Source organism: Trichechus manatus, unplaced genomic scaffold (assembly GCF_000243295.1).
Source record: "Trichechus manatus latirostris isolate Lorelei unplaced genomic scaffold, TriManLat1.0 scaffold00055, whole genome shotgun sequence".
Lineage (NCBI taxonomy): Eukaryota > Metazoa > Chordata > Mammalia > Sirenia > Trichechidae > Trichechus > Trichechus manatus.
In genome coordinates, this window is record NW_004443991.1 from 1,399,800 (window position 1) to 1,421,600 (window position 21,801).

General features: G+C 39.7%; 1 protein-coding gene across 1 annotated transcript in view; it reads left to right on the forward strand.

The window, feature by feature from the left end:
• Positions 1-4,381: 4,381 nt before the first annotated feature.
• TMEM45A (transmembrane protein 45A) overlaps positions 4,382-21,801 on the forward strand; it is a 39,442-nt gene continuing 22,022 nt past the window's right edge. Inside the window, exons 1-3 of the mRNA XM_004378141.1 lie at positions 4,382-4,571; positions 5,837-6,049; positions 6,205-6,386. Coding sequence (XP_004378198.1) covers positions 4,382-4,571; positions 5,837-6,049; positions 6,205-6,386 — 585 coding nt within the window. The remainder of the gene's footprint in view (positions 4,572-5,836; positions 6,050-6,204; positions 6,387-21,801) is intronic.

Sequence of the window (21,801 nt, forward strand, 5' to 3'; positions counted from 1 at the left end):
AGTAGCAGAGGCTTTCTCTGGAGGGAGAAAGAATAGGAGTTTTTAGGATGAGCTGCATCTGGAAACCAGTGATTTAATCTTGCAGCCCACTGTCTCAGGCCTGGGTGAACCACTTTCCCCAGGAGATTACAAGTGGTGGGATCAGTGAGAGGGGATGCTGAGGAAGGACTTCCTTGTCTCCTCCCTGGTGATTTTCCTGGGATTTCTGCTGGCTGCTGCAGTTATGTTCTGCTCTGTGGGTGAGGAAAGCCCCATGTTTTCCTTCAAGGAGAAACATGTCTTCTCTTTGGGTTTAGATCTAATCCAACTCTGGACTACTTGGCTTTTTAAAAGCAGCCAGCTGCACCTGCAGGCAATAGTAAAGCAGGGAACAAAATATGGATTTATGGATAATGATGTTCTAGGAGACAAGAGTGGAGGGATGTTTGAGGGTTTGGGCATCTTTTTCCCCCTTTCCACAATGAAAGCAAAGTAAAATAAATGCCATTCTTGTTGCCAGGAGCCTGTTGAGTCCCTTCCAAAGCACCAAATCCAAACCAGTTGCCATCATGTCGATGCTGACTGATGGCAACTCCATGTGCTACAGAGGACAGCTGCTCCATAGTGTTTTCTTGATTATAATCTTTACAGAAGCAGATCACCAGGCCTTTGTTCAGCAGAGCCACTGGGTAGGTTTGAAGTGGCAAACTTTCTGGTTCATAGTCAAGTGCAAACCGTTTGTGCCTTAGCCAGGCAAATATAGCAAGCCTGCTTTGACTTCATTTCTTTTGAGTATTTTGAACAGAGAAAGATTGGAGCCATTGGATTGTTTCAGATGAAAAGCCTGCAGATATAAAAATTCTATAACTGAAATAAGAACAAGGACTCATTCCTTCCCTGCTCTGATCACCTCATATCATCCTGCTTCAAAAACCTGCAGCAGCTCCTCATTGACTCTCTATTATAGTTCAAGGAGCGTGCTGAGATATAGTGATTCTCTCGGCCCTGGGGCAGCAGGAGCCTCAAAACTGGTCTTGGAGGTGGGTCAGGAGGACTATTTGGCCTGAAACTTTACATTCAATTAGGGACTCAAATTTAAATTTTGATGTTATCTTCAACATGGGCATTGTTTTATGTGTGTGCTAAAAGGATTAATTAGTTAAATCTAAACATTTAAAAGCAACCACAATTTTTGGAACTCTGTTTTGACATTTCTCACTTTTTAATATGCCAGGAGCCTAAAAACATGGAGATGCCGCCAGCCCCTAACCTCTGAGAGGCCCTAATTACTTGCTACACAGGCTGTGTAATCTCTGACAATACAGCGGTGGATGTGGAGGCTAATGAGGAGGACAGACTTTCAATAACTAATCACACAAAACTAGTTGCCGTCAAGTCAATTCCTGTTCACGGCAACCCCATGTGTGTCAGAGTAGAACTGTGTTCCATAGAGTTTTCAATGGCTGACTTTTTGGAAGTACATTGCCAGGTTTTTCTTCGGAGGAGCCTCTGGGTAGACTCAAACCTCTAACTTTTCACCTTTTGAACCAAAATTGCTCATTTGGTTTTACTTGGTAGCTTGGGGTGGGTTGAAGATAACATGAACATGTTTAATAGTACTGTAGGCTATTTGCTTTGGAGTAACTCATTTAAATTCTCACAACAGTTTTATGAGGTAGGTATTGCTATTTGTTCCATTTTACAAAAGAGGAAACTGACGCAATGAGAGGTTAAATCATACAGCTAGTAAATGGTAAAGTTCAGATTCAGATCCAGGCAGTCTGAATCCAAAGTCCCTTCTCCTCAGTTTTGTATCCTATTATTTTTACTAACTATATCCCCTATCATTTAAGATATTTGAGAACCTTATTTTTAGTGGCTGCATAATATTTAACCCATATCCTAATTATGGGCATATATATTGTTTTTAATTTGGTACCTGCATTTCTAATTATATCTTTAGGATAAATTCTTTTTTTTAAACCATTTTTTAAAATTGTGCTTTAGGTGAAGGTTTACAGAACAAATTTCTTTCTCATTAAACAATTAATATACATATTGTTTTGTGACATTGGTTGCCAACCTCACGACGTGTCAACATTCTCCCCTTCTCGACCTTGGGTGCCACATTTCCATTCGTCCAGCTTTCCTGTCCCCTCCTGCCTTCTTGTCCTTGCCCCTGGGCTGGTGTGCCCATTTAGTCTCCTATACATGATTGAGCTATGTGTATTATTGTTTGTTTTATGGACCTGTCTAATCTTTGGCTGAAGGGTGAACCTCAGGAGTGACTTCAGTCCTGAGTCAAAAGCGTGTCTGGGGGCCATACTCTCAGGGTTTCTCCAGTCTCCATCACAGTCTCCATCAGACCAGTAAGTCTGGTCTTTTTTTGTGAGTTAGAATTTTGCTCTACATTTTTCTCCAGTTCTGTCAGGGACCCTCTGTTGTGATCTCTGTCAGAGCAGTTGGTGGTGGTGGTAGCTGGGCACCATCTAGTTGTGCTGGACTCAGTCAGGTGGCTTTGGTTGTTGTGGTCCATCAGTCCTTTGGAGTAACCTTTCCCTTGTGTCTTTGGTTTTCTTCATTCTCCCTTCCTCTAGATGGGGCGGGCCCAGTAGACATATCTTAGGTGGCTGTTCACTAGGATAAATTCTTGTAAGTAGGCTTCCTGTACCAGAGGATATGAAACTTGTGAGACTTCTTAAAACATACCAAGTTCTTTTCCAGAAAAGCTCAAACAATTTATAGTCTGTATATATTTTTCAATTCCATATGGGTGCCTAAACCAAAGCAAACAGGAGAGCTTAGTAACACTATGATAAAAGTGGTGGTTAAACTAAGAATCCAAGGATTTTAAAGGAGGAAGTAACTCCAGATATCATCTAGGTCCAACTTCTCCTTTTAATAATTAAGAACTAAGGTTCAAGAGGTTAAGGGACATGCCCCAAACCTCGTCACTAATTAGAGTCAGAGTTAAGACAAGAACCTGTATTTAGCACCATGTGATATAATGAATTAATCTCTTGGATGGTTTGGATGATTCACAGGGGGCTCGATGGGTAGAGATGGGTGTCCTGAAATGTCCATTTAAGTTCTCATCTGCAGATTTGAGACTTTTAGCATTTGGGTCGGCTTCACAGTTTCCTCTTGAAGCTTCACAGTTGTGGCAGAGGGATGTGAAATTAGCCCAAAGGGGTCTGGCCTGAACTGGCTGGCCCAGTGCCCACTAAGGGAGGTAAAGAACTCCCTGCTGAGCCAGGGGAACCCTGAAATCCCCTTTCATGAGTTCTCCTGGATCTTGCCTCGTGTCATTATCGACAAGGATGATTTTAGACTCTCTTCCTTATTCTGCCGATAGTGTAATACATTTGAAGAGGGCCGCTCACCTAATCCAAAACTCACATAATTCAAGACTGTGATTTTCTATAGCACTGACCAAAAATGGAGAGTATTTCTGTTTACTAGCCAGAGGTGGCTCCATCATGTGGCAATAGTGTAAACAGAATTTATAATCTGATTTGTCTCGGTATCTGTATGGATAAGTTGGGCTAAGCTGTGGTAACAATACTCTTCAAAGTGTCAATGACTTAGTACAGTAAAGGGTTGTTTCTTGCAAAATCTGAAGCAGGTTGTTTGGCCTTCCTCCATGTGTAGGTATGTCATCTGAGACATGGTTGCTAAGGTGGCCAAGGTAGGGGAGTAGACAGATACAGAAGTCATGTTACTTTTGCTCATAGCCCATTGGCCAAAACTAAAAACATGGTTCCAACCTAACTGGAGGAGAGGCTAGGAAGAGTGTGGAGGAGGGGCACACAGATATTTGGTGAGCGTTAATGGTCTCTTCCACATGTTTGATGCTGGATACTTGAAATTATCTATTTTAAAAAATTGTGTAGGCAATTTCATATGATTTCAATTTTTTAGGCATGAAGGTAGAACTATCACGTTACTTTAAATATGATTAAACTGCAATTCTACAGTGAAGTAGATATTATCATTAAAAAAATCCTTTTGTGCTCCCTGTTAAAGAAAAAGAATGAAACTTTTACTTAATAGTTGTGAGACTTGAGCAAGTTATTTAACTTCTCTAAACCTGTATTTTAAATTGAAAATGGCATAATAATCCCGCGTTCGCAAGTGTGTAAAGATTTGGTTGGAGATTTCATATAAAACATTAGAAATGGTGCCAAATGTGTTCAATGAATGTGAGTTTTTCTTCTTATTGGTATTGCTGACATTGTAATGGATCTACTACTGTCAACAGTAGTATATGATCTTTTGAAATCAGTGTTGAACCCACAGTCATCTGAAGACAGTGCACTTTATGGGAACAAGCAATGTGTTGACCAGGTTCTGGAAATGAAATGTCTTCATTTTTTGTGTGTTCTTGTCTTACTAGGTCAAGATGGGGAGTTTCAGAGGTCATGCTCTCCCTGGAAGCTTTTTTTGTTTCATGGGTCTGTGGTGGAGTACGAAATACATTCTAAAGTATGCCTGCAAAAAGTACAAGCGAACTTGCTACCTTGGTTCCAAAGCATTATTCCATCGAATAGAAGTTTTGGAGGGAATCATTATAATTGCCATGGCTTTAAGTGGTGAGTGGACCATTTCTGTGTTCTGTTTTCTCCTTTTGGGTATTTTCATATGCAAAAAAAAATTTCAATATCAAATCAAGGAATTGATAAAATGAATTTTTTATTCAAATTTTTCTTAACACATTCTAATTATAGTTTGTATCTATATAGTTCATTAGGAACATGATGCTTCTTGTTTATAAAAAGGCCTATACCATGATGAATTAGCCATAGTAATTAATTTGCCCACGTAGTCAAGGTGGATTTCCTTTATAGTATTGTTTGGAGCCTCTGAAATAATTTTGTGTCAATTATTCTGATGCTTGAAAGAGTAGACTCTATCAGAAACAGTTTTTCAAAATGACACTAAAATACTGAAGTTGTTATGGAAAATCATCAGTAATAAATCATTGCTGATAGGCTGAAGAGAAGGGTCAAGGCTGAGGAAGTCCTTGACTTATGTATTCATTCTTTTCTCTTGATTCCTAAATTGGAGAGGGAAGTCAGGCCAGATGACTTCTAAGACCCTTCCATTGACCATGAAGACTCTGTGAAAATGTTCTGTGTTCTCATAGTTCAACTGCAGCCTCTTTTTTGTGAAAACTACTTGTTTCCCCACTGGATTTCTTCATCTTTATTCATGGCAGTAGGTCTTTGCTAATGGTTTTCAAATTACAGAGATGGTCATTTCCAAAGAGAGGAGCTTCTTTGCCAAATTCTATAGATCAACAAATAAAACATCATTTCTAAAAAGTTTAACTGTTTCCATAACTGACTAGACCATATGCTCTATCCATCTGAACATTCTGAGTTAACTTACTCGGGAAAAGCTAAACACTTCAGCATTTTTATCCTGAACCAAGCACAACCCCTACTTCATGGCAGCTACCCAAAGATGTAATGTCTAAGAAGGAAGTAATCAGCTTCTACAGGACAGATTTTGCAAATCCAAACACCCAAACCACTCAGGATTTGCCTTAGTCACTACACTGGAATAGGCAGCGGAACTAAGGTCATCAGCCTTGAAGATCTGAAATAGCAGTTTGACTAAAATTAACTATCTGAACTTGTATTTGAACCTTAAAAAAAAAAAAAAAAAAGCCTTAAACACCAGTGCTCAGCTATTAGTAAACGCCCAGGAGAGAGGAATCAGTGTAAAATCAGTGTAATCAGTGTAAAAAGAGGATACTAGATTGGAATAAGCAATGGGCTAATCTTCCCACAGCTTTGCATTCTGGGTTAGGTTATGGAGAGTGTTGTTAAAACTGTTGTATGTTCCTCTGCAGGGATGACTTGGGAACAGTTTGTTCCTGGAGGACCCTACCTGACCTTATATGACTACAAAGAAGGCCAGTGGAACCAGCTCCTGGAATGGCAACATTGCACTATGTATTTCTTCTTTGGGCTGCTTGGTGTGACAATTATCGTATGTTACATGAGTCGTTCGCTTCCTGTCTCTTTAGCCAAGTTAATGATGTCAAATGCCTTTTTTGTGGAGGGTAAGTATGAGAGAGAGAATGAGAAAGGAAGAATGAGAGAGAGAGAGAGAAGGAATCAAGTGTTCAAGTGAGGAACACCATAAAAGACAAACAGTGGATGGCCTTTAGTTTCATTTAAAGAGAGAAACTACTTTTTTTTTTTTTCCTTCTTTCAGCTTTTATCTTCTACAACCACACTCATGGCCGAGATATGCTGGACATCTATGTCCACCAGCTGCTGGTCTTGATCATCGCTGTGACAGGCCTACTTACCTTCATCGATTTCATGAAGAGCAACATAATTTTGGAGCTTTTGCAGCCAAGCTTCATCTTGCTTCAGGGGACCTGGTTCTGGCAAGTGAGTTGAGGCTTCCTGTTAATGTACCTGGTGTCTCTGCCTGTAGCCTTCTCTCTCTGTTTGGTGGGCCAGCTTGCTCTAGAACCCAGAGGCTCCCCCTGCTGCCCCATGTGCTACCTGTAGTGAGAATATGGGCCTCTGAGAGGTGATGTTTCCATTTGTGTCCCAGCAGCCCTGGTGGGAGCATTGACTGAGCAGGTGGGAAGGAAGTGGAGTGTGCGTATCTTCCTCACACACCTGAGTCTCCATTATGTAGGAACTCTTAACTGGTGCTTTTAGTTGGAAGCAGTTCCTGACTCTAAAGCAGTTTACAGCCTTCTGGTAGCTCAAGAAATATATGGAAGGCAGGAAATGAAGGAAACTATCATTTGTTAATAAACAACTGTGTGCCAGTCACTGTACGATACTTATATATACACATTGTTTCATTTTGTCCTGACAACGAACTGGACGTTACGTATTATCATCAGATAAGGAAAACTCACAGAGACCAAGTTACTTTCCTGGGATCACACAATAATGGAGGTAGGATTCAAATGTGGCTCTGTCTGTCCTCAAATCCCAGGCTTTTTTCCTAAGAAAGAGCTGACTAACGTTGGTATGTTGTTGAGAATATGAATTCCAGTCAGTGAACACACACTTTATATAGAGTCTGATAAATCATGATCCAATATACATATATAGATGTAAAGAAGTCTGGAATGGAAGCTTCTAAACTAAAAATCTTCTTTGAAGAGATTTTTTAGTCACCAGAGAGCAGGGATTGAGATGATGAAATTATTTCAGGGATTTGCATTTCCTATGGGGAGTGTCTTGGTCATTTTGTGCTGCTATAACAGAAATACCACAAGTGGATAGCTTCAACAAAGAGAAGTTTATTCTCTCATGGACTAGTAGGTTACAAGTCCAAATTCAGGACATCAGCTCCAGTGGAAGACTTTCTCTGTTGGCTCTGGAGGAGGGTCCTTTTCATTAGTCTTCCCTTGTTCTGGAAACATCTCAGCGCAGGAACCTCAGCTCCGAAGGATGTGCTCTGCTCCCAGCACTGCTTTTTTGGTGGTGTGAGGTCCCCAACTCTTTGTATGCTTTCTTTTCCTTTTATCACTTGTAAGATAAAAGGTGGTGTAGGCCACACCCCAGGGAAACTCCCTTTACATTGGATCAGGGATGTGACCTGAGCAAGGGTGTTATGTTCCACCCTAATCCTCTTTAACCACAGGAAGAGATTATGATTTATAACACATAGGAAAATCACAAAATGGAGGACAACCACACAATACTGGGAATCATGACCTAACCAAGTTGACACATATTTTTGGGGGACACAATTCAATCCATGACAGGGAGTGATCAGAAAGCACTGGAAAATGAGAGACAGAAAAAACATCAAGATCAAAACGAGAGATCGGGAAGATGTGATATTTAAACATGCAGAGGAGAAGAAAGGCTGTTGGGGAGAAGGCTAGTGAAGGGGGCTAATTATTTTAGTTATTTGGTTGTTTTGAAGGAATAATGACAGAAAAAAATCACAAATATTCTATAATGTGATAACTGATTAACTGGTGTATTTGGGGTCCCTGGGTGGTACAGATGGTTAATGTGTTCAGCTGCTAACCAAAAAGTTGGAGGTTTGAGTCCACCCCAAGGCACCTTGAAAGAAAGACCTGATGGTCTACTTCTGAAAAATCAGCCATTGAAAACCCTGTGGAGCACAGTTCTACTCTGACACACATGGGGGCTTCATGAGTTGGAGTCAACTTGATGGCAACAGGTAAGGTACAGAAGTTGTTTTCTAGATTATTTGTCATCTGCTGGGAAACCAAATAGAGGTAGAATAGTATGTAAAACACTGTTATGCCCTCTATACCTCTTGATTAAAATGTTTTACCATGCACGTATATTATGTACTCAAAAATAAAAAATAAGTGAAAAAATTTTTTAAAAAGATGACTTCTGGCTAAGATGACACGGTGAGTTTATGCTTCAGGTGTACCTTGTCTGCTCCAAACACATAGCAATGAGAGACAACATATTATAAAATACCTGGAAAATAAAAATAAATAAATTAAAAAGTGAAAAATATCTAGCTGCAACAAAACAAAAACAAGGAAAGCAACCTTGTAATCCAGGAACAGAACAGAAATACACAGCAGGAGCAGGGCAGGCCTGTTGGCTCCAGTTCCAGAGTAGACCATGGTGGCTAGTGTTTGGACCCCATGGAACTAACCTGTTGCCGTTAAGCAGATTCTAACTCACAGCTACTCTATAGGACACAGTAGAACTGCCCCATAGGGATTCCGAGGCTGTAATCTTTACAGAAGCAGACTGCCACATTTTTCTCCCATGGAGCAGCTGGGGAGTTCAAACTGCCAACCTATCAGTCCGCAGCCAAGTGCTTAACCATCAAGCCACCAGTTCTCCATCCATGGAGCTAAAAGGACGTATAAGGGCTCCTCACAAGGTCAGGGATGAAGCCAGGCTCTTGAACCTCTTTAACTGTGTTATTTATATATTCTGTATCCCTAATAGTTTTTCATCTGATTGGTCTCTCACTTTCTGATAGAGGTCTGTTAAAGATTTATATGATAGTTATAGATGTGTCAATTTCTTTTTCTTCTTTTTTGCTTTAATGTTAAGAGGCTTCTCTTTTTCTAACTTATTAAGTTAAAGGTCGAGTTCGTTTATTTTCAGTCTTTCTTGTTTTAAAATACATACCTGTGAGGTTATAAATTTCCCTCTAACAACTACTGGAGCTGCTTCCCAGGAGATTTGAAGTGTGGTAGTTTTCATTGTTGGGTAATTTTTAAATGTTGCAATTTTCACGTGCTTTCCTCTTTTAACTTATGAGTTATTAGGAATGCACTCTTAAGTTTCCAAATATATTCTTTTTCTTTTGTCCTTTATTAATCATTTCTAATTTAATTGCTTTATTGGCAGAGAATGTGTTCCATATGGTATAGATCTTTGAAATACATTGCAGCTTCCTTTGGGTCCTGGCTCATTGTCAGTGGTTGTAAATGTTCTATGTATTTGAAAAAAAAGTATATTCTTTCTTTGTTGGCTCATGATATAGCGACTAGATTAAGTTTACTAAAGAGCTAAATATTCAAATAAAAAAGTTAGAAAGTAAGAAAAAGAAACCCAAAGAGAATTGAAGAAAAGAATAATAAAGAGCAGAATTAATGAGATTAATTAGCATTTGATTAATAGTTGATGATTAATAATGTTTAGCATCTGAGAGAGGAAGCTGTGGGCTATATCGTAACTGAGAACAGGTTGGCTTAATATTGTGCCTTTTGGCAGAGACATGATGTTTTCATCACCCCCCCCCCAAAAAAAAAGCTTTTCTAAGGAAGAGATATGAGGTTAAAGACTTTGGGCATAAATTCTGTGATTATTTAAAAATGTTTTCGATCTACCTAGATGTCTAGAAGAGTTTCCTTTTTTACCTGGTGGCCAGACTAAATAATGTCTGGAGCCTTACAGAAGAATGAACATTTAATACCAATGCAAACACACACACTGGCAGGAAATGAAGTTTTAGCCATAGCACCCCTCTCCACTCCTGAATTCTGGAGACAAAAATGTCTAGAGATTAAGTGAATTTATTATGCTTCCATGTTTTGTTCCATGTATGTGTGATGTATCAATGTTTTATGGCTAAATCTCTGTCTTAAGCTCATAATGTTACATCATGCTTTGCTTTTCACTATATTTTTTTCTCTTGCTACTTCTCCATATATGGTTAATTTTAGTTCATATTATATATACATAGAGAGAGACAGTTTAGAGAAATCACACATCTAGACTCTTGGAACCATAAGGGTGGAGATATGAACTAAATGAGGCAAATTCTTAGACTGGCCACATTTTTATAACTCATAAACAAATACAGTCATGCGTCGCTTAACCTCCGCGGTACATTCTGTGAAGCAGGACGTTATGTGATTTGGATGTTGTATGAGCACCATATTATATACTTAGCAAAGCTATATGGGTTACTGTAGTGTACCTGTATTGACTAAATAGCCAAGATACTGTACACCTACAGTACTGTATTTCAGCTAATGTATCTGGCAAAGGGAGCCCTTGTGGTACAGTGGTTAAAGCACTCGGCTGCTAACGGAAATGTTGGCGGTTCGAACTCGCCAGCCGCTCCGCAGAAGAAGGATGTGGTAGTCTGCTTGCATAAAGATTTACAGCCTTGAAAACCCTATGGGGCAGTTCTACTCTGTCCTATAAAGTCACTATTGACTTGACGATGGTGGGTATGGTTTTTTTTTTTTTATCTGGCATGGTAATATATGGATTAAGTAGGTTAATACTGTATAATACTGTATGCATAATTAATAATACATTGTAAATATACACTACTGTATACATGTTCCACTGAAGAGTGCTGTATACATAGGCTAATATATAATTTGCACTTACCACAATTGGAGCTTGCAGGACTAATATAGTGTTGGGTGAGTCTAGAGGCTGTTGCTGGTACAGTTCTGTACTGTACAAGATACTGAACTTACACTAAATTACTATAAGTACAGTATACACTATAATATACTGTACAGATGTATGTACAATAAATACTTTTCCTATTTTATTTCTATCAACTAACCTTAGGCTACTTTGTAAACTTCCTTTATTTTCAAACTTTTTAATTCTTTGATTTCGTTTTAACCTTTTTAATTTTTTTTCACTTTTTAAGCCTTTAGGTAAACCCTTTCTTAGCCTATAGCATACAAATTTAACAAAGAGGATCCAGATCATTCACATCATCACTGTTTTCAACTTCCTGATAGTATTCCACTGGAAGAGTTTCTGGTCAAATAACCTCCATTGATGAACTGTCACCAACAATGATATCTCCTGTGATGCCTTAAGGACCCTGGCTGAGGCTCCTCTTGGGGAGGTGTTGGCTTCTTCAGGAATATATCCAGTGTTGTTTGCCTAGTTTGCTTTTTCTTTTCTTTGTAAATATCTTTATATGCAGCAAACACAGCATGAGCATTCCTCTCTCTGTCGGTGAAAAGCATTCAGTGTTTGGGTTCATCTCTTCAGCGCTCTTCAGCAAGCTGTTAAGGTCTGCAAAGAATTTGGCTAACCCCCTAACAGTGAACCTCTTCCACACCTGTTCTTCTCCTCCCTCTGCAGCTTCTTTTTCCCTTGCCTCTTCTTCAGCTATTCGCTCTTGCTCTAGCTCCAGCAACTCTTCGTTTGTTAGCTCCTCAGGACCCATCTCTAGGAGTTCATCAATGTCCTCGTCATCTATGTCTAGGTTCAGGTTGTTGTCTACCAAGTCCGCAACAGCTCTATTAATCCTTGCAATCTCATCAGCCTTTTCAAATTCCTTAAAGTCATGCACGTACCACTTTAGTATTTTTTTCCATACGCTATTCATGCACTCTTTGGTCACATCATCCCAGGCCCAAGCAAGGTTCTCTATGCAGTGGTAAAAGTTGTGCACCTTCCAGAGCTGCATCCGTGTCTTGCCAGTGTCATCAGTTGCAGCAATAGCCTGAGCAAAGATCCTGCTCAGGTAGTATGCCTTGAATGTTGCAATAACCTCTTGGTCCATTAGCTGGATTAAAGAGGTTGTGTTTGGTGGGAGGAACACTACTTTGATGCTGGAGTGGAGGTCATCAATGAAAGGGAGATGTCCTGGAGCACTGCCTACAATTAGCAAAATTGTGAAAGGTATGCCTTCTTCCAGGCAGAACTTCTCCATTTCACTGGCATAGCAATTGAGAAAGGCATCCTGAAACAGCATTTGTGTCATCCAGGACTTTTTATTGCACCTGTAATAAACCAATAAGTTGTGTTTATTAATTCTCTTTAAAGCCCTGGGGTTTTCACTATGCCAAATAACAAATGGCTTTAACTTGTAGTCAGCAACATTGCCTCCTAACAACGCTGTCACTCTGTCTTTAAAAGCCTTAAAGCCTGGCATTGAAAAGGCCTACTTATGGATGAAGGTCCTTTCAGGCATTTGCTTCCAGAACAAGGAGGTTTCATCCATATTAAAAATTTGCTGAGGTAAATGACCTCTCTCTACAATTAGTTTATCTAAGGTTTCAACAAATCCTTCTGCCTTCGTATCAGCACTCTCAGACTCACCACGCACTTTCACATTATGCAGCAAAAAACGTTGTTTGGAGCACTTGAACCAGCCAGAACTAGCACTAAACTCGATATCGTAATCTGGTCCTGCTTTTTCTTTAGGCATCTCGAACAAGCTTCATTCCTTAATAGTAATGGCAACGTGCTGAGAGGGATTCACTTTTGCGTTTGGTCCTCAAGCCATGTCAATAGCCATTTCTCCATATCTGATATAGGTCCCTCTCACATTTTCATTAGCCTTGTACCTTTCAGTGGAGCCCAGCCTTTAACAGCTTGGAGAATTTTTTTCTTTGTTTTTGAGGATCGCAGTGACTGTCGAGTGTGACATGCCTAAATCACGAGCAATAGAATTCACTGATCTTCCACCTTCATGTTAATAACCTTTTGTTTCATTTCCAAATCGATACTTCTCTTTTGCTTCTTGCTGCTGCTGTCACTAGCACTGGTTTTGCTGCATTTGGGAGCCACAATGCACTTCATGGTAATATTTTCAAAAGAAAATTAAACAGAGAAATAACACTACGAGACTCAAAAAGACACGCGATACATGAGACTGGATACTGCTGCCTATGAGACAAAGCATACATTGCAATACAACAAACTTTTTATTTGTAAGTAGGGAAAGTTCACATTAAAATAATGTTAGAAAGTACAGTCAAGTACATACATAAGCCAGTAACATAGGTGTTTATTATGACTATCAAGATATATGTATTATAGGTTATATGTACTAAACCATTACACGGAAATTCTGGTGGCATAGTGGTTAAGAGCTATGGCTGTTAACCAAAAGGTCAGCAGTTCAAATCCACCAGGTGCTCCCCAGAAACCCTAGGGAGCAGTTCTACTCTGTCCTTTAGGGCTGCTATGAGTCAGAATTGACTCCATGGCAATGGGTTTGGTTTTTGTTTATACCATTTTATGCCTGGGAGTGCAATTGCTTTGTGTACAAGGGGCATGAGACCCACGTGTGGTCTACGAGAAGCTGTTGCTTTGCTACATCTAGTTACATCAGCTGCGTCCCATTCTCTGATAAGGTTTTCTGAACTCTATGGGACCACCAACATATATGCAGTTGGGCGTGGCCTGAATGGTTGTTATGCAGTGCATGACTATACTGTAATGTTGGATAATGTGCAAAGATAGGAGGAAGTCCCCTCCCAATCTACAAAAAGGTTTCCTTTCCTGAAAAAAATTTTCTCGATAACCTAGCCACATTATGCAATTTAAAACATGAAAATAAAATCCTTTAGTCCACCTCATCCTATGAATCATATTTTCTATCTCCGTGTAGCAGGGGCAGATTATCCAATAAGCAAGGTAAACACAGGCTTACTGTGTTTACTTACTAATCTGTAGTGAACAATTTCACATGGGTTTCACCACACCACATCAAAGTGAAACCCATGCCCTGAGGAGGGTGCTATTAATTAGAGAGGAAGAGGATAGAGAAAGCTTCCAGGGAAATGTGAAATCAAACTGGGATTTGAAAGATGAATGAGGGTTACCATTGTATCTGGGTTTGCAATTTAGGGTATGTAATATTGCTTTGCTTATTTTGGTCTTTTTTTTTTTTTTTCATTTACCTCTGCAAATTATTATTTTTTTTTTTTTTTGTGGTTTAGGTGAAACTTTACAGAGCAAATTACTTTCTCATTCAACAATTATACACAAATTGTTTTGTGACATTTGTTGCAATCCCTGCAATATGTCAACACTCTCCCCTTCCACAGCCCAATTCCCTGTTTCCATCTGTCCATTTTCCTGTCCTGTATACATGACTGAACTAAGAAGCACGTTCCTCACGTGTGTTATTGTTTATTTTATAGACCTGTCTAGTATTTTGACTAAAGGGTGAACTTTGGGAGTGGCTTCAGTTCTGAGTTAGCAGGGTGTCTGGGGGCCATGGTCTCAGGGGTTCCTCCAGTCTCTGTCAGACCAGTAAGTCTGTCTTTTTTTTTGTGCATGTGAATTTGAATTTTGTTCTACATTTTTCTTCTACTCTGTCCAGGACATTCTATTGTGATCCCTGTCTGAGCAGTTGGTGGTGGTAGCCAGGCACCATCTAGTTCTTCTGGGATCAAGCTGGTGGAGGCTGTGGTACTTGTGGTCCATTTGTCCTTTGGACTAATATTTTCCTTGTGTCTTGGTTTTCTTCATTCTCCTTTGCTCAGGATGGGATGGGACCAGTAGATGTACCTTAGAAGGCCATTTGAAAGCTTTTAAGACCCCGTACTTTACTCACCAAAGTTGGATGCAGAAGATTTTCTTTATGAACTTTGCGATGCCAATTGACCTAAAAGACCCCCGCAACTACGGTCCCCAGCCCTCAGCCCCAGTAACTCAGTCCCTCAGGGTGTTTGGCTATGTCAATGAAGCTTCTATGACTTTGCCTTGGTCAAGTTGTGCTGACTTCACCTATATTTATTTTGGTCTTGACTGGGAGCTGGAGCAAGTCACTCCCCAAGCAGTGGATGGCATGTTGTGTGGACATCATTGAAGGAACATTGGCAAGACTGGTAAATGGGAACTGGGGAGCTAGTTCATGCTTCCTTGCACTCACCCTCCCTAAAAAAAAGCCCTTTTTGACATTGAGTTACTCTGTTTACCTCCAGGAGTTGCTTTGAGGAGGGCATGAGAAGCAGATTCTCATGGTCCTGACACTCAAGTGTAAATGGCTAGGTCCTTTTGAACTGGGAGTTGACTAGTGACTTGAGTTTCTTTCTTGTCATTTCCAAAGAGTGAGCACAGAGGACTTAGAAATTCCTGTTTTCTTCAAGGGGCTTCAGGGACCTGGGTTTTGGTCATTTTGGTTCCCACAGTGAACTTTCCTAGCTCATAGGGAAGATGTCTTGCAAAACATGGATGTGTCTAAAGCAGCAGGCAAATCAGCTGCCTGGCATTTTCCTCCTGCAGTTTCAGAGTGTTGTAAACACAGATCTCTAATTTGATGACTTCTACCAGTGGTGTTGACATATCATTTTTTTAGAAGGTAGCCCCAGCCCTTGGTGGGTGAGGCACAGGAATGATGTGAACTTTGTATTTGCAGCTGTTTAGGGGTGGAGAGCAGGGTCATGCATTACTTAGCTTCCCTATCACTGATCTAAAATATAGACAACGAATGTATCTGGTCTTCTGGAATGTAGAAAAAGGTAGGAAAAAAATGATTATAAAGTACCTTGCTAAACTGAGTTAATGCAATGTTTTGGGAAAATGTGTGAATCTGATGCTGGTTGATGAATAAACTTAATAGTGCCAGCACAACAGCACAAAAATAGAAAATCTTGGTGTATAAGTTATGGTTCTCCAGAGAAACAGGACAGAGAGAGAGAGACACCACAAAGAGAGAGGGAGAGAGGGAGAGAGAGAGGGAAAGAAGAAGAGAGAGAGACAGAGAGTGAGAGAGAGAGAGAGAATGTGTGTTTGAGAGAGAGAGAGAGATTTATTTTAAGGAATTGGCTTATTGGAGTGTGGGGGCTGGGAAGTCCAAAATCTGTAGGTCATGTGATTGGCTGAAAACTCCAACAGTCTTTTTTTCCCCTAAATCCATAGGCCAGGTGATGGGGCTGGAAACTTCAGAGGGATATCTGTTACAGTTTTGAGGCCGAATTCCTTCTCCTCTTTGAAATATCAGTTTTTACTCTTAAGGCCTTCTACTGAGTGGATGAGGTCCATCGGCATTATCAAGGTTAATTTACTTTACTTAGAGTCAACTGATTGTAAATATTAATCACACCAATAAAATACCTTCACAGCCATGTTTAGGCCAGTGTTAGACCAAACAACTAGACAGCATAGCCTAGCAAACTGACACATAAAATTACCCATCAGACTTGGTCTGTCTCACTTCACTTGGCCCTGAAGAAATGTTAAGGTAAAAAGCCAGGCAGCTTACCCAAGTGACAAACTGATGCAGAGAGCACATGTCAGCTTGGGTTGCCACTTGGGAACCCAGACCTAGCATTGCCAGATATTTTGATTTTTACAAATAAGCCAAGAATGCAAACGTTTGTGTAATGATCCCTAAATTTTTAAACTTTGGCAATGAATCAGATTATTTTTAAAAGGCTGCAGACCAGAAAAAACATGTTTGTAAATTAGAGGTGGTTCAGGGGCCTCCAGTCTGTGATCCATGTTTTAAGGGTAACACAGTTATGTCTTTATGAAAGACCAACTTCCATCTCAGTACTGATAGTTCAGATCATATCAGAACTGCTGAGATGACTCAACCTGGCCTGGTTATCCAGGCCCGTCCTTCATCTTGCCACAGATAGAAAAGCTACCTGGTGAGAGAAAGCACGCAGTAGAAGAAAGAACAGTTTTTGGAGCCAGACACTCCTAGTTTGGAATCCTGCCTCAGTTATTCAGCCACTTTATAATATTGGAGAAGTTACCTGAGTCTCTGAGTTCTGGGTTTCACCTCTATAAGATGGGGATAATGATGCCTTCTTGGAGTTGTTGAGAGGATAAAGGTTGTTGTGAAGTCTATGTGCATGAGTGCAAGTAAAGTGCACAGCACGTGGTGGTACACCTGCCGTGTGGTACAAATGGTAGTTCTCTTTCCAACTACGGGAAATCCACAAACGGGAACAAATGGTTAAGACACAAATCTTGATTTTCTCTGATTTACTCAGACGATTTGAAATTTCAAACGGAAATGGAATTAGGTTTTACTCAATATTATAAACTATGTAGTTTTTTTTAACTACAAGATTTCATTTATTAGGAGTATGATCATGGACAAGTCATGAAACCGCCCAATTTTCTCATCTGGATAATAAGGATAATAATAATACATTAATGATACTAAAAGCACATGTTTTATTACTCTCATTATAATGAGGGTAATAACAAATCCTGAAGGCCACTGTAAGGAAACTCCTGAGCCCTGTAACTGACACATAACCAGCCATTAAATAAAGGATGTTATTACAATTATTAGTGTAATTATCTCAGTTTTGTATTTCATTTGATTGTAGAGACCTGACATTCATTCACTCATTTATTGTTATTGCAGTAAAATTCACTAACATAGGCTTAACCATCTTGAAGTGTACAATTAAGTGCAATTTAGTACATTAACAATGTTGTGCAACCATCTCCTCTGTCTGCTCCTGAAATATTTTCATCACCCCAAAGCGAAACTTTATACCCATTAAGTAGTAGTGACTCCCCATTTAGTCTCTCCCCAGCCCCTAGCAACCGGGGGCTTTCTGTGTCTATAGACTTACCTATACTTGATGTTCCATACAATATGTGACCTTCTGTGTCTCACTTCTTTCACTTGGTGTAATGTTTTTGAGGTTCATCTGTGTTGTAGCATGTATCGGTATTTTCATTTCATTTTATGGCTGAATAATACTCCATTGTATGGATATACCACATTTCATTGATCCATTCATCAGTTCATTGACATTTGGGTTGTTTCCATCTTTTGACTATGTGAACTGTGCCGCAGTGAACATTCCTGTACCAGTTTTTGTTTGAATACCTGTTTTTAATTCTTAAGAGTAGAATTGCTGGGTTATATAGTAATTCTACGTTCTTCTTTTTGAGTAACTGCCAAACTGTTTTCCACAGCTGCTGCACCATTTTATATTCCCACCAGCAATGCCTTAGTTTCCAATTTATCCACATACTCACCAATACTTGTTATTTTGTTTTTCTGATTTTAGCCATCCTAGTGGGTGCAACGGAAACAATGGTGGTGTAGTGGTTAAAAGCTATGGCTGCCAGCCAAAAGGTTGGCAGCTCAAATCCACCAGGCACTCCTTGGAAACCCTATGGGGCAGTTCTACTCTGTCCTTTAGGGTCTCTATGAGTCGAAATTGACACCATGACAACAGGTTTGGTTTTTTTTTGGCAATGGGTGTAACATGGTATCTCACTGTGTTGTTCATTTGCATTTCTCTAATGACTAATGATGTTGAGCATCTTTTCATGTGGTTGTTGGCCATTTGTATATCTTCTTTAGGGAAATGTCTATTCAAGTCCTTTGCCTACTTTTTAACTGGATTGTATGTCTTTTTATTGTTGAGTTGTATGAGTTCTTTATGTAGTGTAGGTACTAGACTCTTATCAGGTATATGATTTGCAAATATTTTCTTCCATTAAGTAAGCTGTCTTTTCACTTTCTGATAGCGTCCTTTGATACACAAAAATTTTTAATTTTGATGAAGCTCAATTTATCTGTTTTTTCTTTGGTTGCTTGTATTTTTTGAGTCTTATCTAAGAATTCATTGAAAATCCAAGGCCATGAAGATTTAACTTCATGTTTTCTTCTAAGAGTTTTATAGTTTTAGCTCTTACATTTAAGTCTTTGATCCATCTTGAGTTAATTTTTATGTATGGTGTGAGGTAGCGGTCCAACTTCATTATTTTGCATATGAATATCCAATTGGCTTAGCACCATTTGTTGAAGAGACAATTACTTCGTCTATTACATGGATCTATATGTCTATCCTATGCCAGCACCACACTGTTTTGATTATTGTAGCTTTGTAGCATATTTTGTATTCAGAAGAAGAGTCCTCCAACTTTTTTTTCAAGATTATTTTGGCTTGTAATTCCATGTAAATTTTAGGATCAACTTTTCCACTTCCACAAAAGAGGACATTGGGATTTTGATAGTGATTGCATTGAATCTGTAGATTGCTTTGAATAGTATTGCTGTCTTAACAATATTAAGTCTTCCAGTCCATGAACATGGGATGTCTTCCACTTATTTAAGTCTTATTTAATTTCTTTCAACAATGTTTGTAGTTTTCAGTATACAAGTCTTGTACCTCTTGTTTAAAGTTATCCCTAAGTATTTTATTCTTTTTGATGCTATTATAAATAGAATTGTTTTTCTAATTTCATTTTCAGATTTTTCATTGGTTTGTTGTTATTGTTGTTAGGTGCTGTTGAGTTGATTCTGACTCAGAGCAACACTGTGTACAACAGAACAAAACACTGCCCAATCCTGCACCATCCTCACAATCATTGCTATGTTTGAGCCTGTTGTTGCAGCCACTGTGTCAATCCATCTCATTGAGGGCCTTCCTCTTTCACACTGACCCTCTACTTTACCAAGCATGATGTCTTTCTCTAGGGATTGGTCCCTCTTGATAACATATTAAAGGTACGAGAGATGAAGTCTTGCCAGCCTCACTTCTAAGGATGCTTCTAAAAAGCATTCTGGCTGTACTAGTTCCAAGACAGATTTATTCATTCTTCTGGCAGTCCGTGGTATATTCAGTATTCTTCACCAACACCATAAGTCAAATGCATCAATTCTTCTTTGGTCTTCCTTATTCAGCTTTTGCATACATATGAGGAGATTGAAAATACCATGGCTTGGGTCAGGCTCACTGTGAGGGTTAAGGCTGTGTGTCAGCTTGGCTGGGACGTGATCATAGGTGGTTTGACAGTTATGTAATGCTGTAGTTTGTCAGCTGTGTAATGATGTATTTTGGTAGTTGTGTAATGATGTAGTCATCCTTCATTTTGTGATCTGATGCAATCATCCTCCATTTGTGATCTGATGTAATCATCCTCCATTTTTTTATTTGATGTGAGCAGCAAATCAGTTGAAAAGGGAGTTTCCTTGGGTGTGTGGCCTGATTCCAATTTATATAGATGTTCTGTCAAAGCTCACTCATTCTGGATCCTGCATCTGGCTCATCATCATCTTACCTCCAATTCTTGAATCTTAAGCTAGCAGCCTGCCATCTGACCTTCTGATTATGGAACTCATCAGCTTCTGCAGCCCTGTGGGCAAACAGCACAACTCTAACCTGCTGATATTGGGTTTGTCAGCCTTAGCTGACAAACACCTGACCCATAGATTTGGACCTTGCCAGCCTCCACAACCACATAAGCCATTTCCTTCTCTAGAGAACCCAGCCTAAGACACTTGTTACTGAGAGTGGTTCTAGAGAAACAAAATCATAAGGATGAGTTTTCTGAATTGGTTCTCAAGTCTGGCTAGTCTTAAAGACACTGATGACACTGCCTCAAGTAGTAAAGAGGGCACTGCTAGTCCATGGTGTGAGGTGGCAATAGAAATATGCAAAACATCACCACCAATGGATCAAATGTTTGTGAGAAACAACTCTCTGGGTGATCACATATTTGATACTTTTCTACAATTTTGTCAGAATGAGAAGTATAAGGAGGCTGGATGGTTGGTCCTGCTTTCACTAGACAAAGTGGTGAAAGAAAGAGATGAGCTCAGGGCTTCAGAGTCACAGCTCAAGAGCTGCATAAAAGACCTGAAAGCTGCCACTTGTTCCCTGAAAGCTTTATTTCTTGTAATAACAGAGCTGATACGATCAAAAACCAAACCCAGAGTATTATCATAAGAGTAGCTGAATTACGACACCAAAGGAATTCCCAACTTCGAATGATGTCTGAAGTTAAAGTGAGGGCATTGACTGGGAAGAAATGGAAACCTGAAACTTGAAATGGGGACATATGGACAGATAATCAGTAAGCTGGGGACATTGAGCCCCTAAATTACGTTGAATCACTCCTGCCAACAGAACCAGCCATCTTACTCCCATCTGAAGAGGCTACTCCATCTTTGTCTGCTAAGCCAGCCTTCCCAGTAAAACTATTATCCCCACCACCTCCATCTGATGAGATTAACCCAGCTGTCTCTGAAGAGCCTTTGTCTGAGATATCACCTGCGTTGGCAGCTGAGCCATTGCCTGGGGAATTGTCTGAGGCAGATATCTTACAAGACCTTGCTGAATGTTCCCAGGACCAACCCCACCACCCATTTTTGTGTCTAGAGCTGTAACTAGACTTAAGTCCCCATGAGCCCCAGAAGGAGAAGTACAAAGTGTGCCCCAGGGTTTGGTAAGCTACACTCCAAAAGAACTACTTGACTTTTCAAATATATGCAAACAGAAACCTGAGGAATATGTGTGGAATGGCTATTCAGCGTGTGGGATAATAGTGCAAGGAACATAAGGGTGGATCAGTCGGAGTTTACTGATATGGGCCCACTAAGAACAGATCTTTCATTCAATGTTTCAGCTTGAGAAGTTAGAAAAGGATCTAATAGTTTATTTGGTTGGTTCACTGAAGCATAGAACAAGCGATGACCTACACTGAATCAGAGGGTCAGTGAAAAAGAGGAAGACCCTTAAAATCAAAAACGATAAAGATCATGGAAGAAAAAATAGGGACAACGCTAGGAGCCCTAATACATGGCATAAACACAATACAAACCATAAGTAACAATGCACAAGCACCAGAAGAGAGACTAGATAAGTGGGACCTCCTAAAAATCAAACAGTTATGTTCA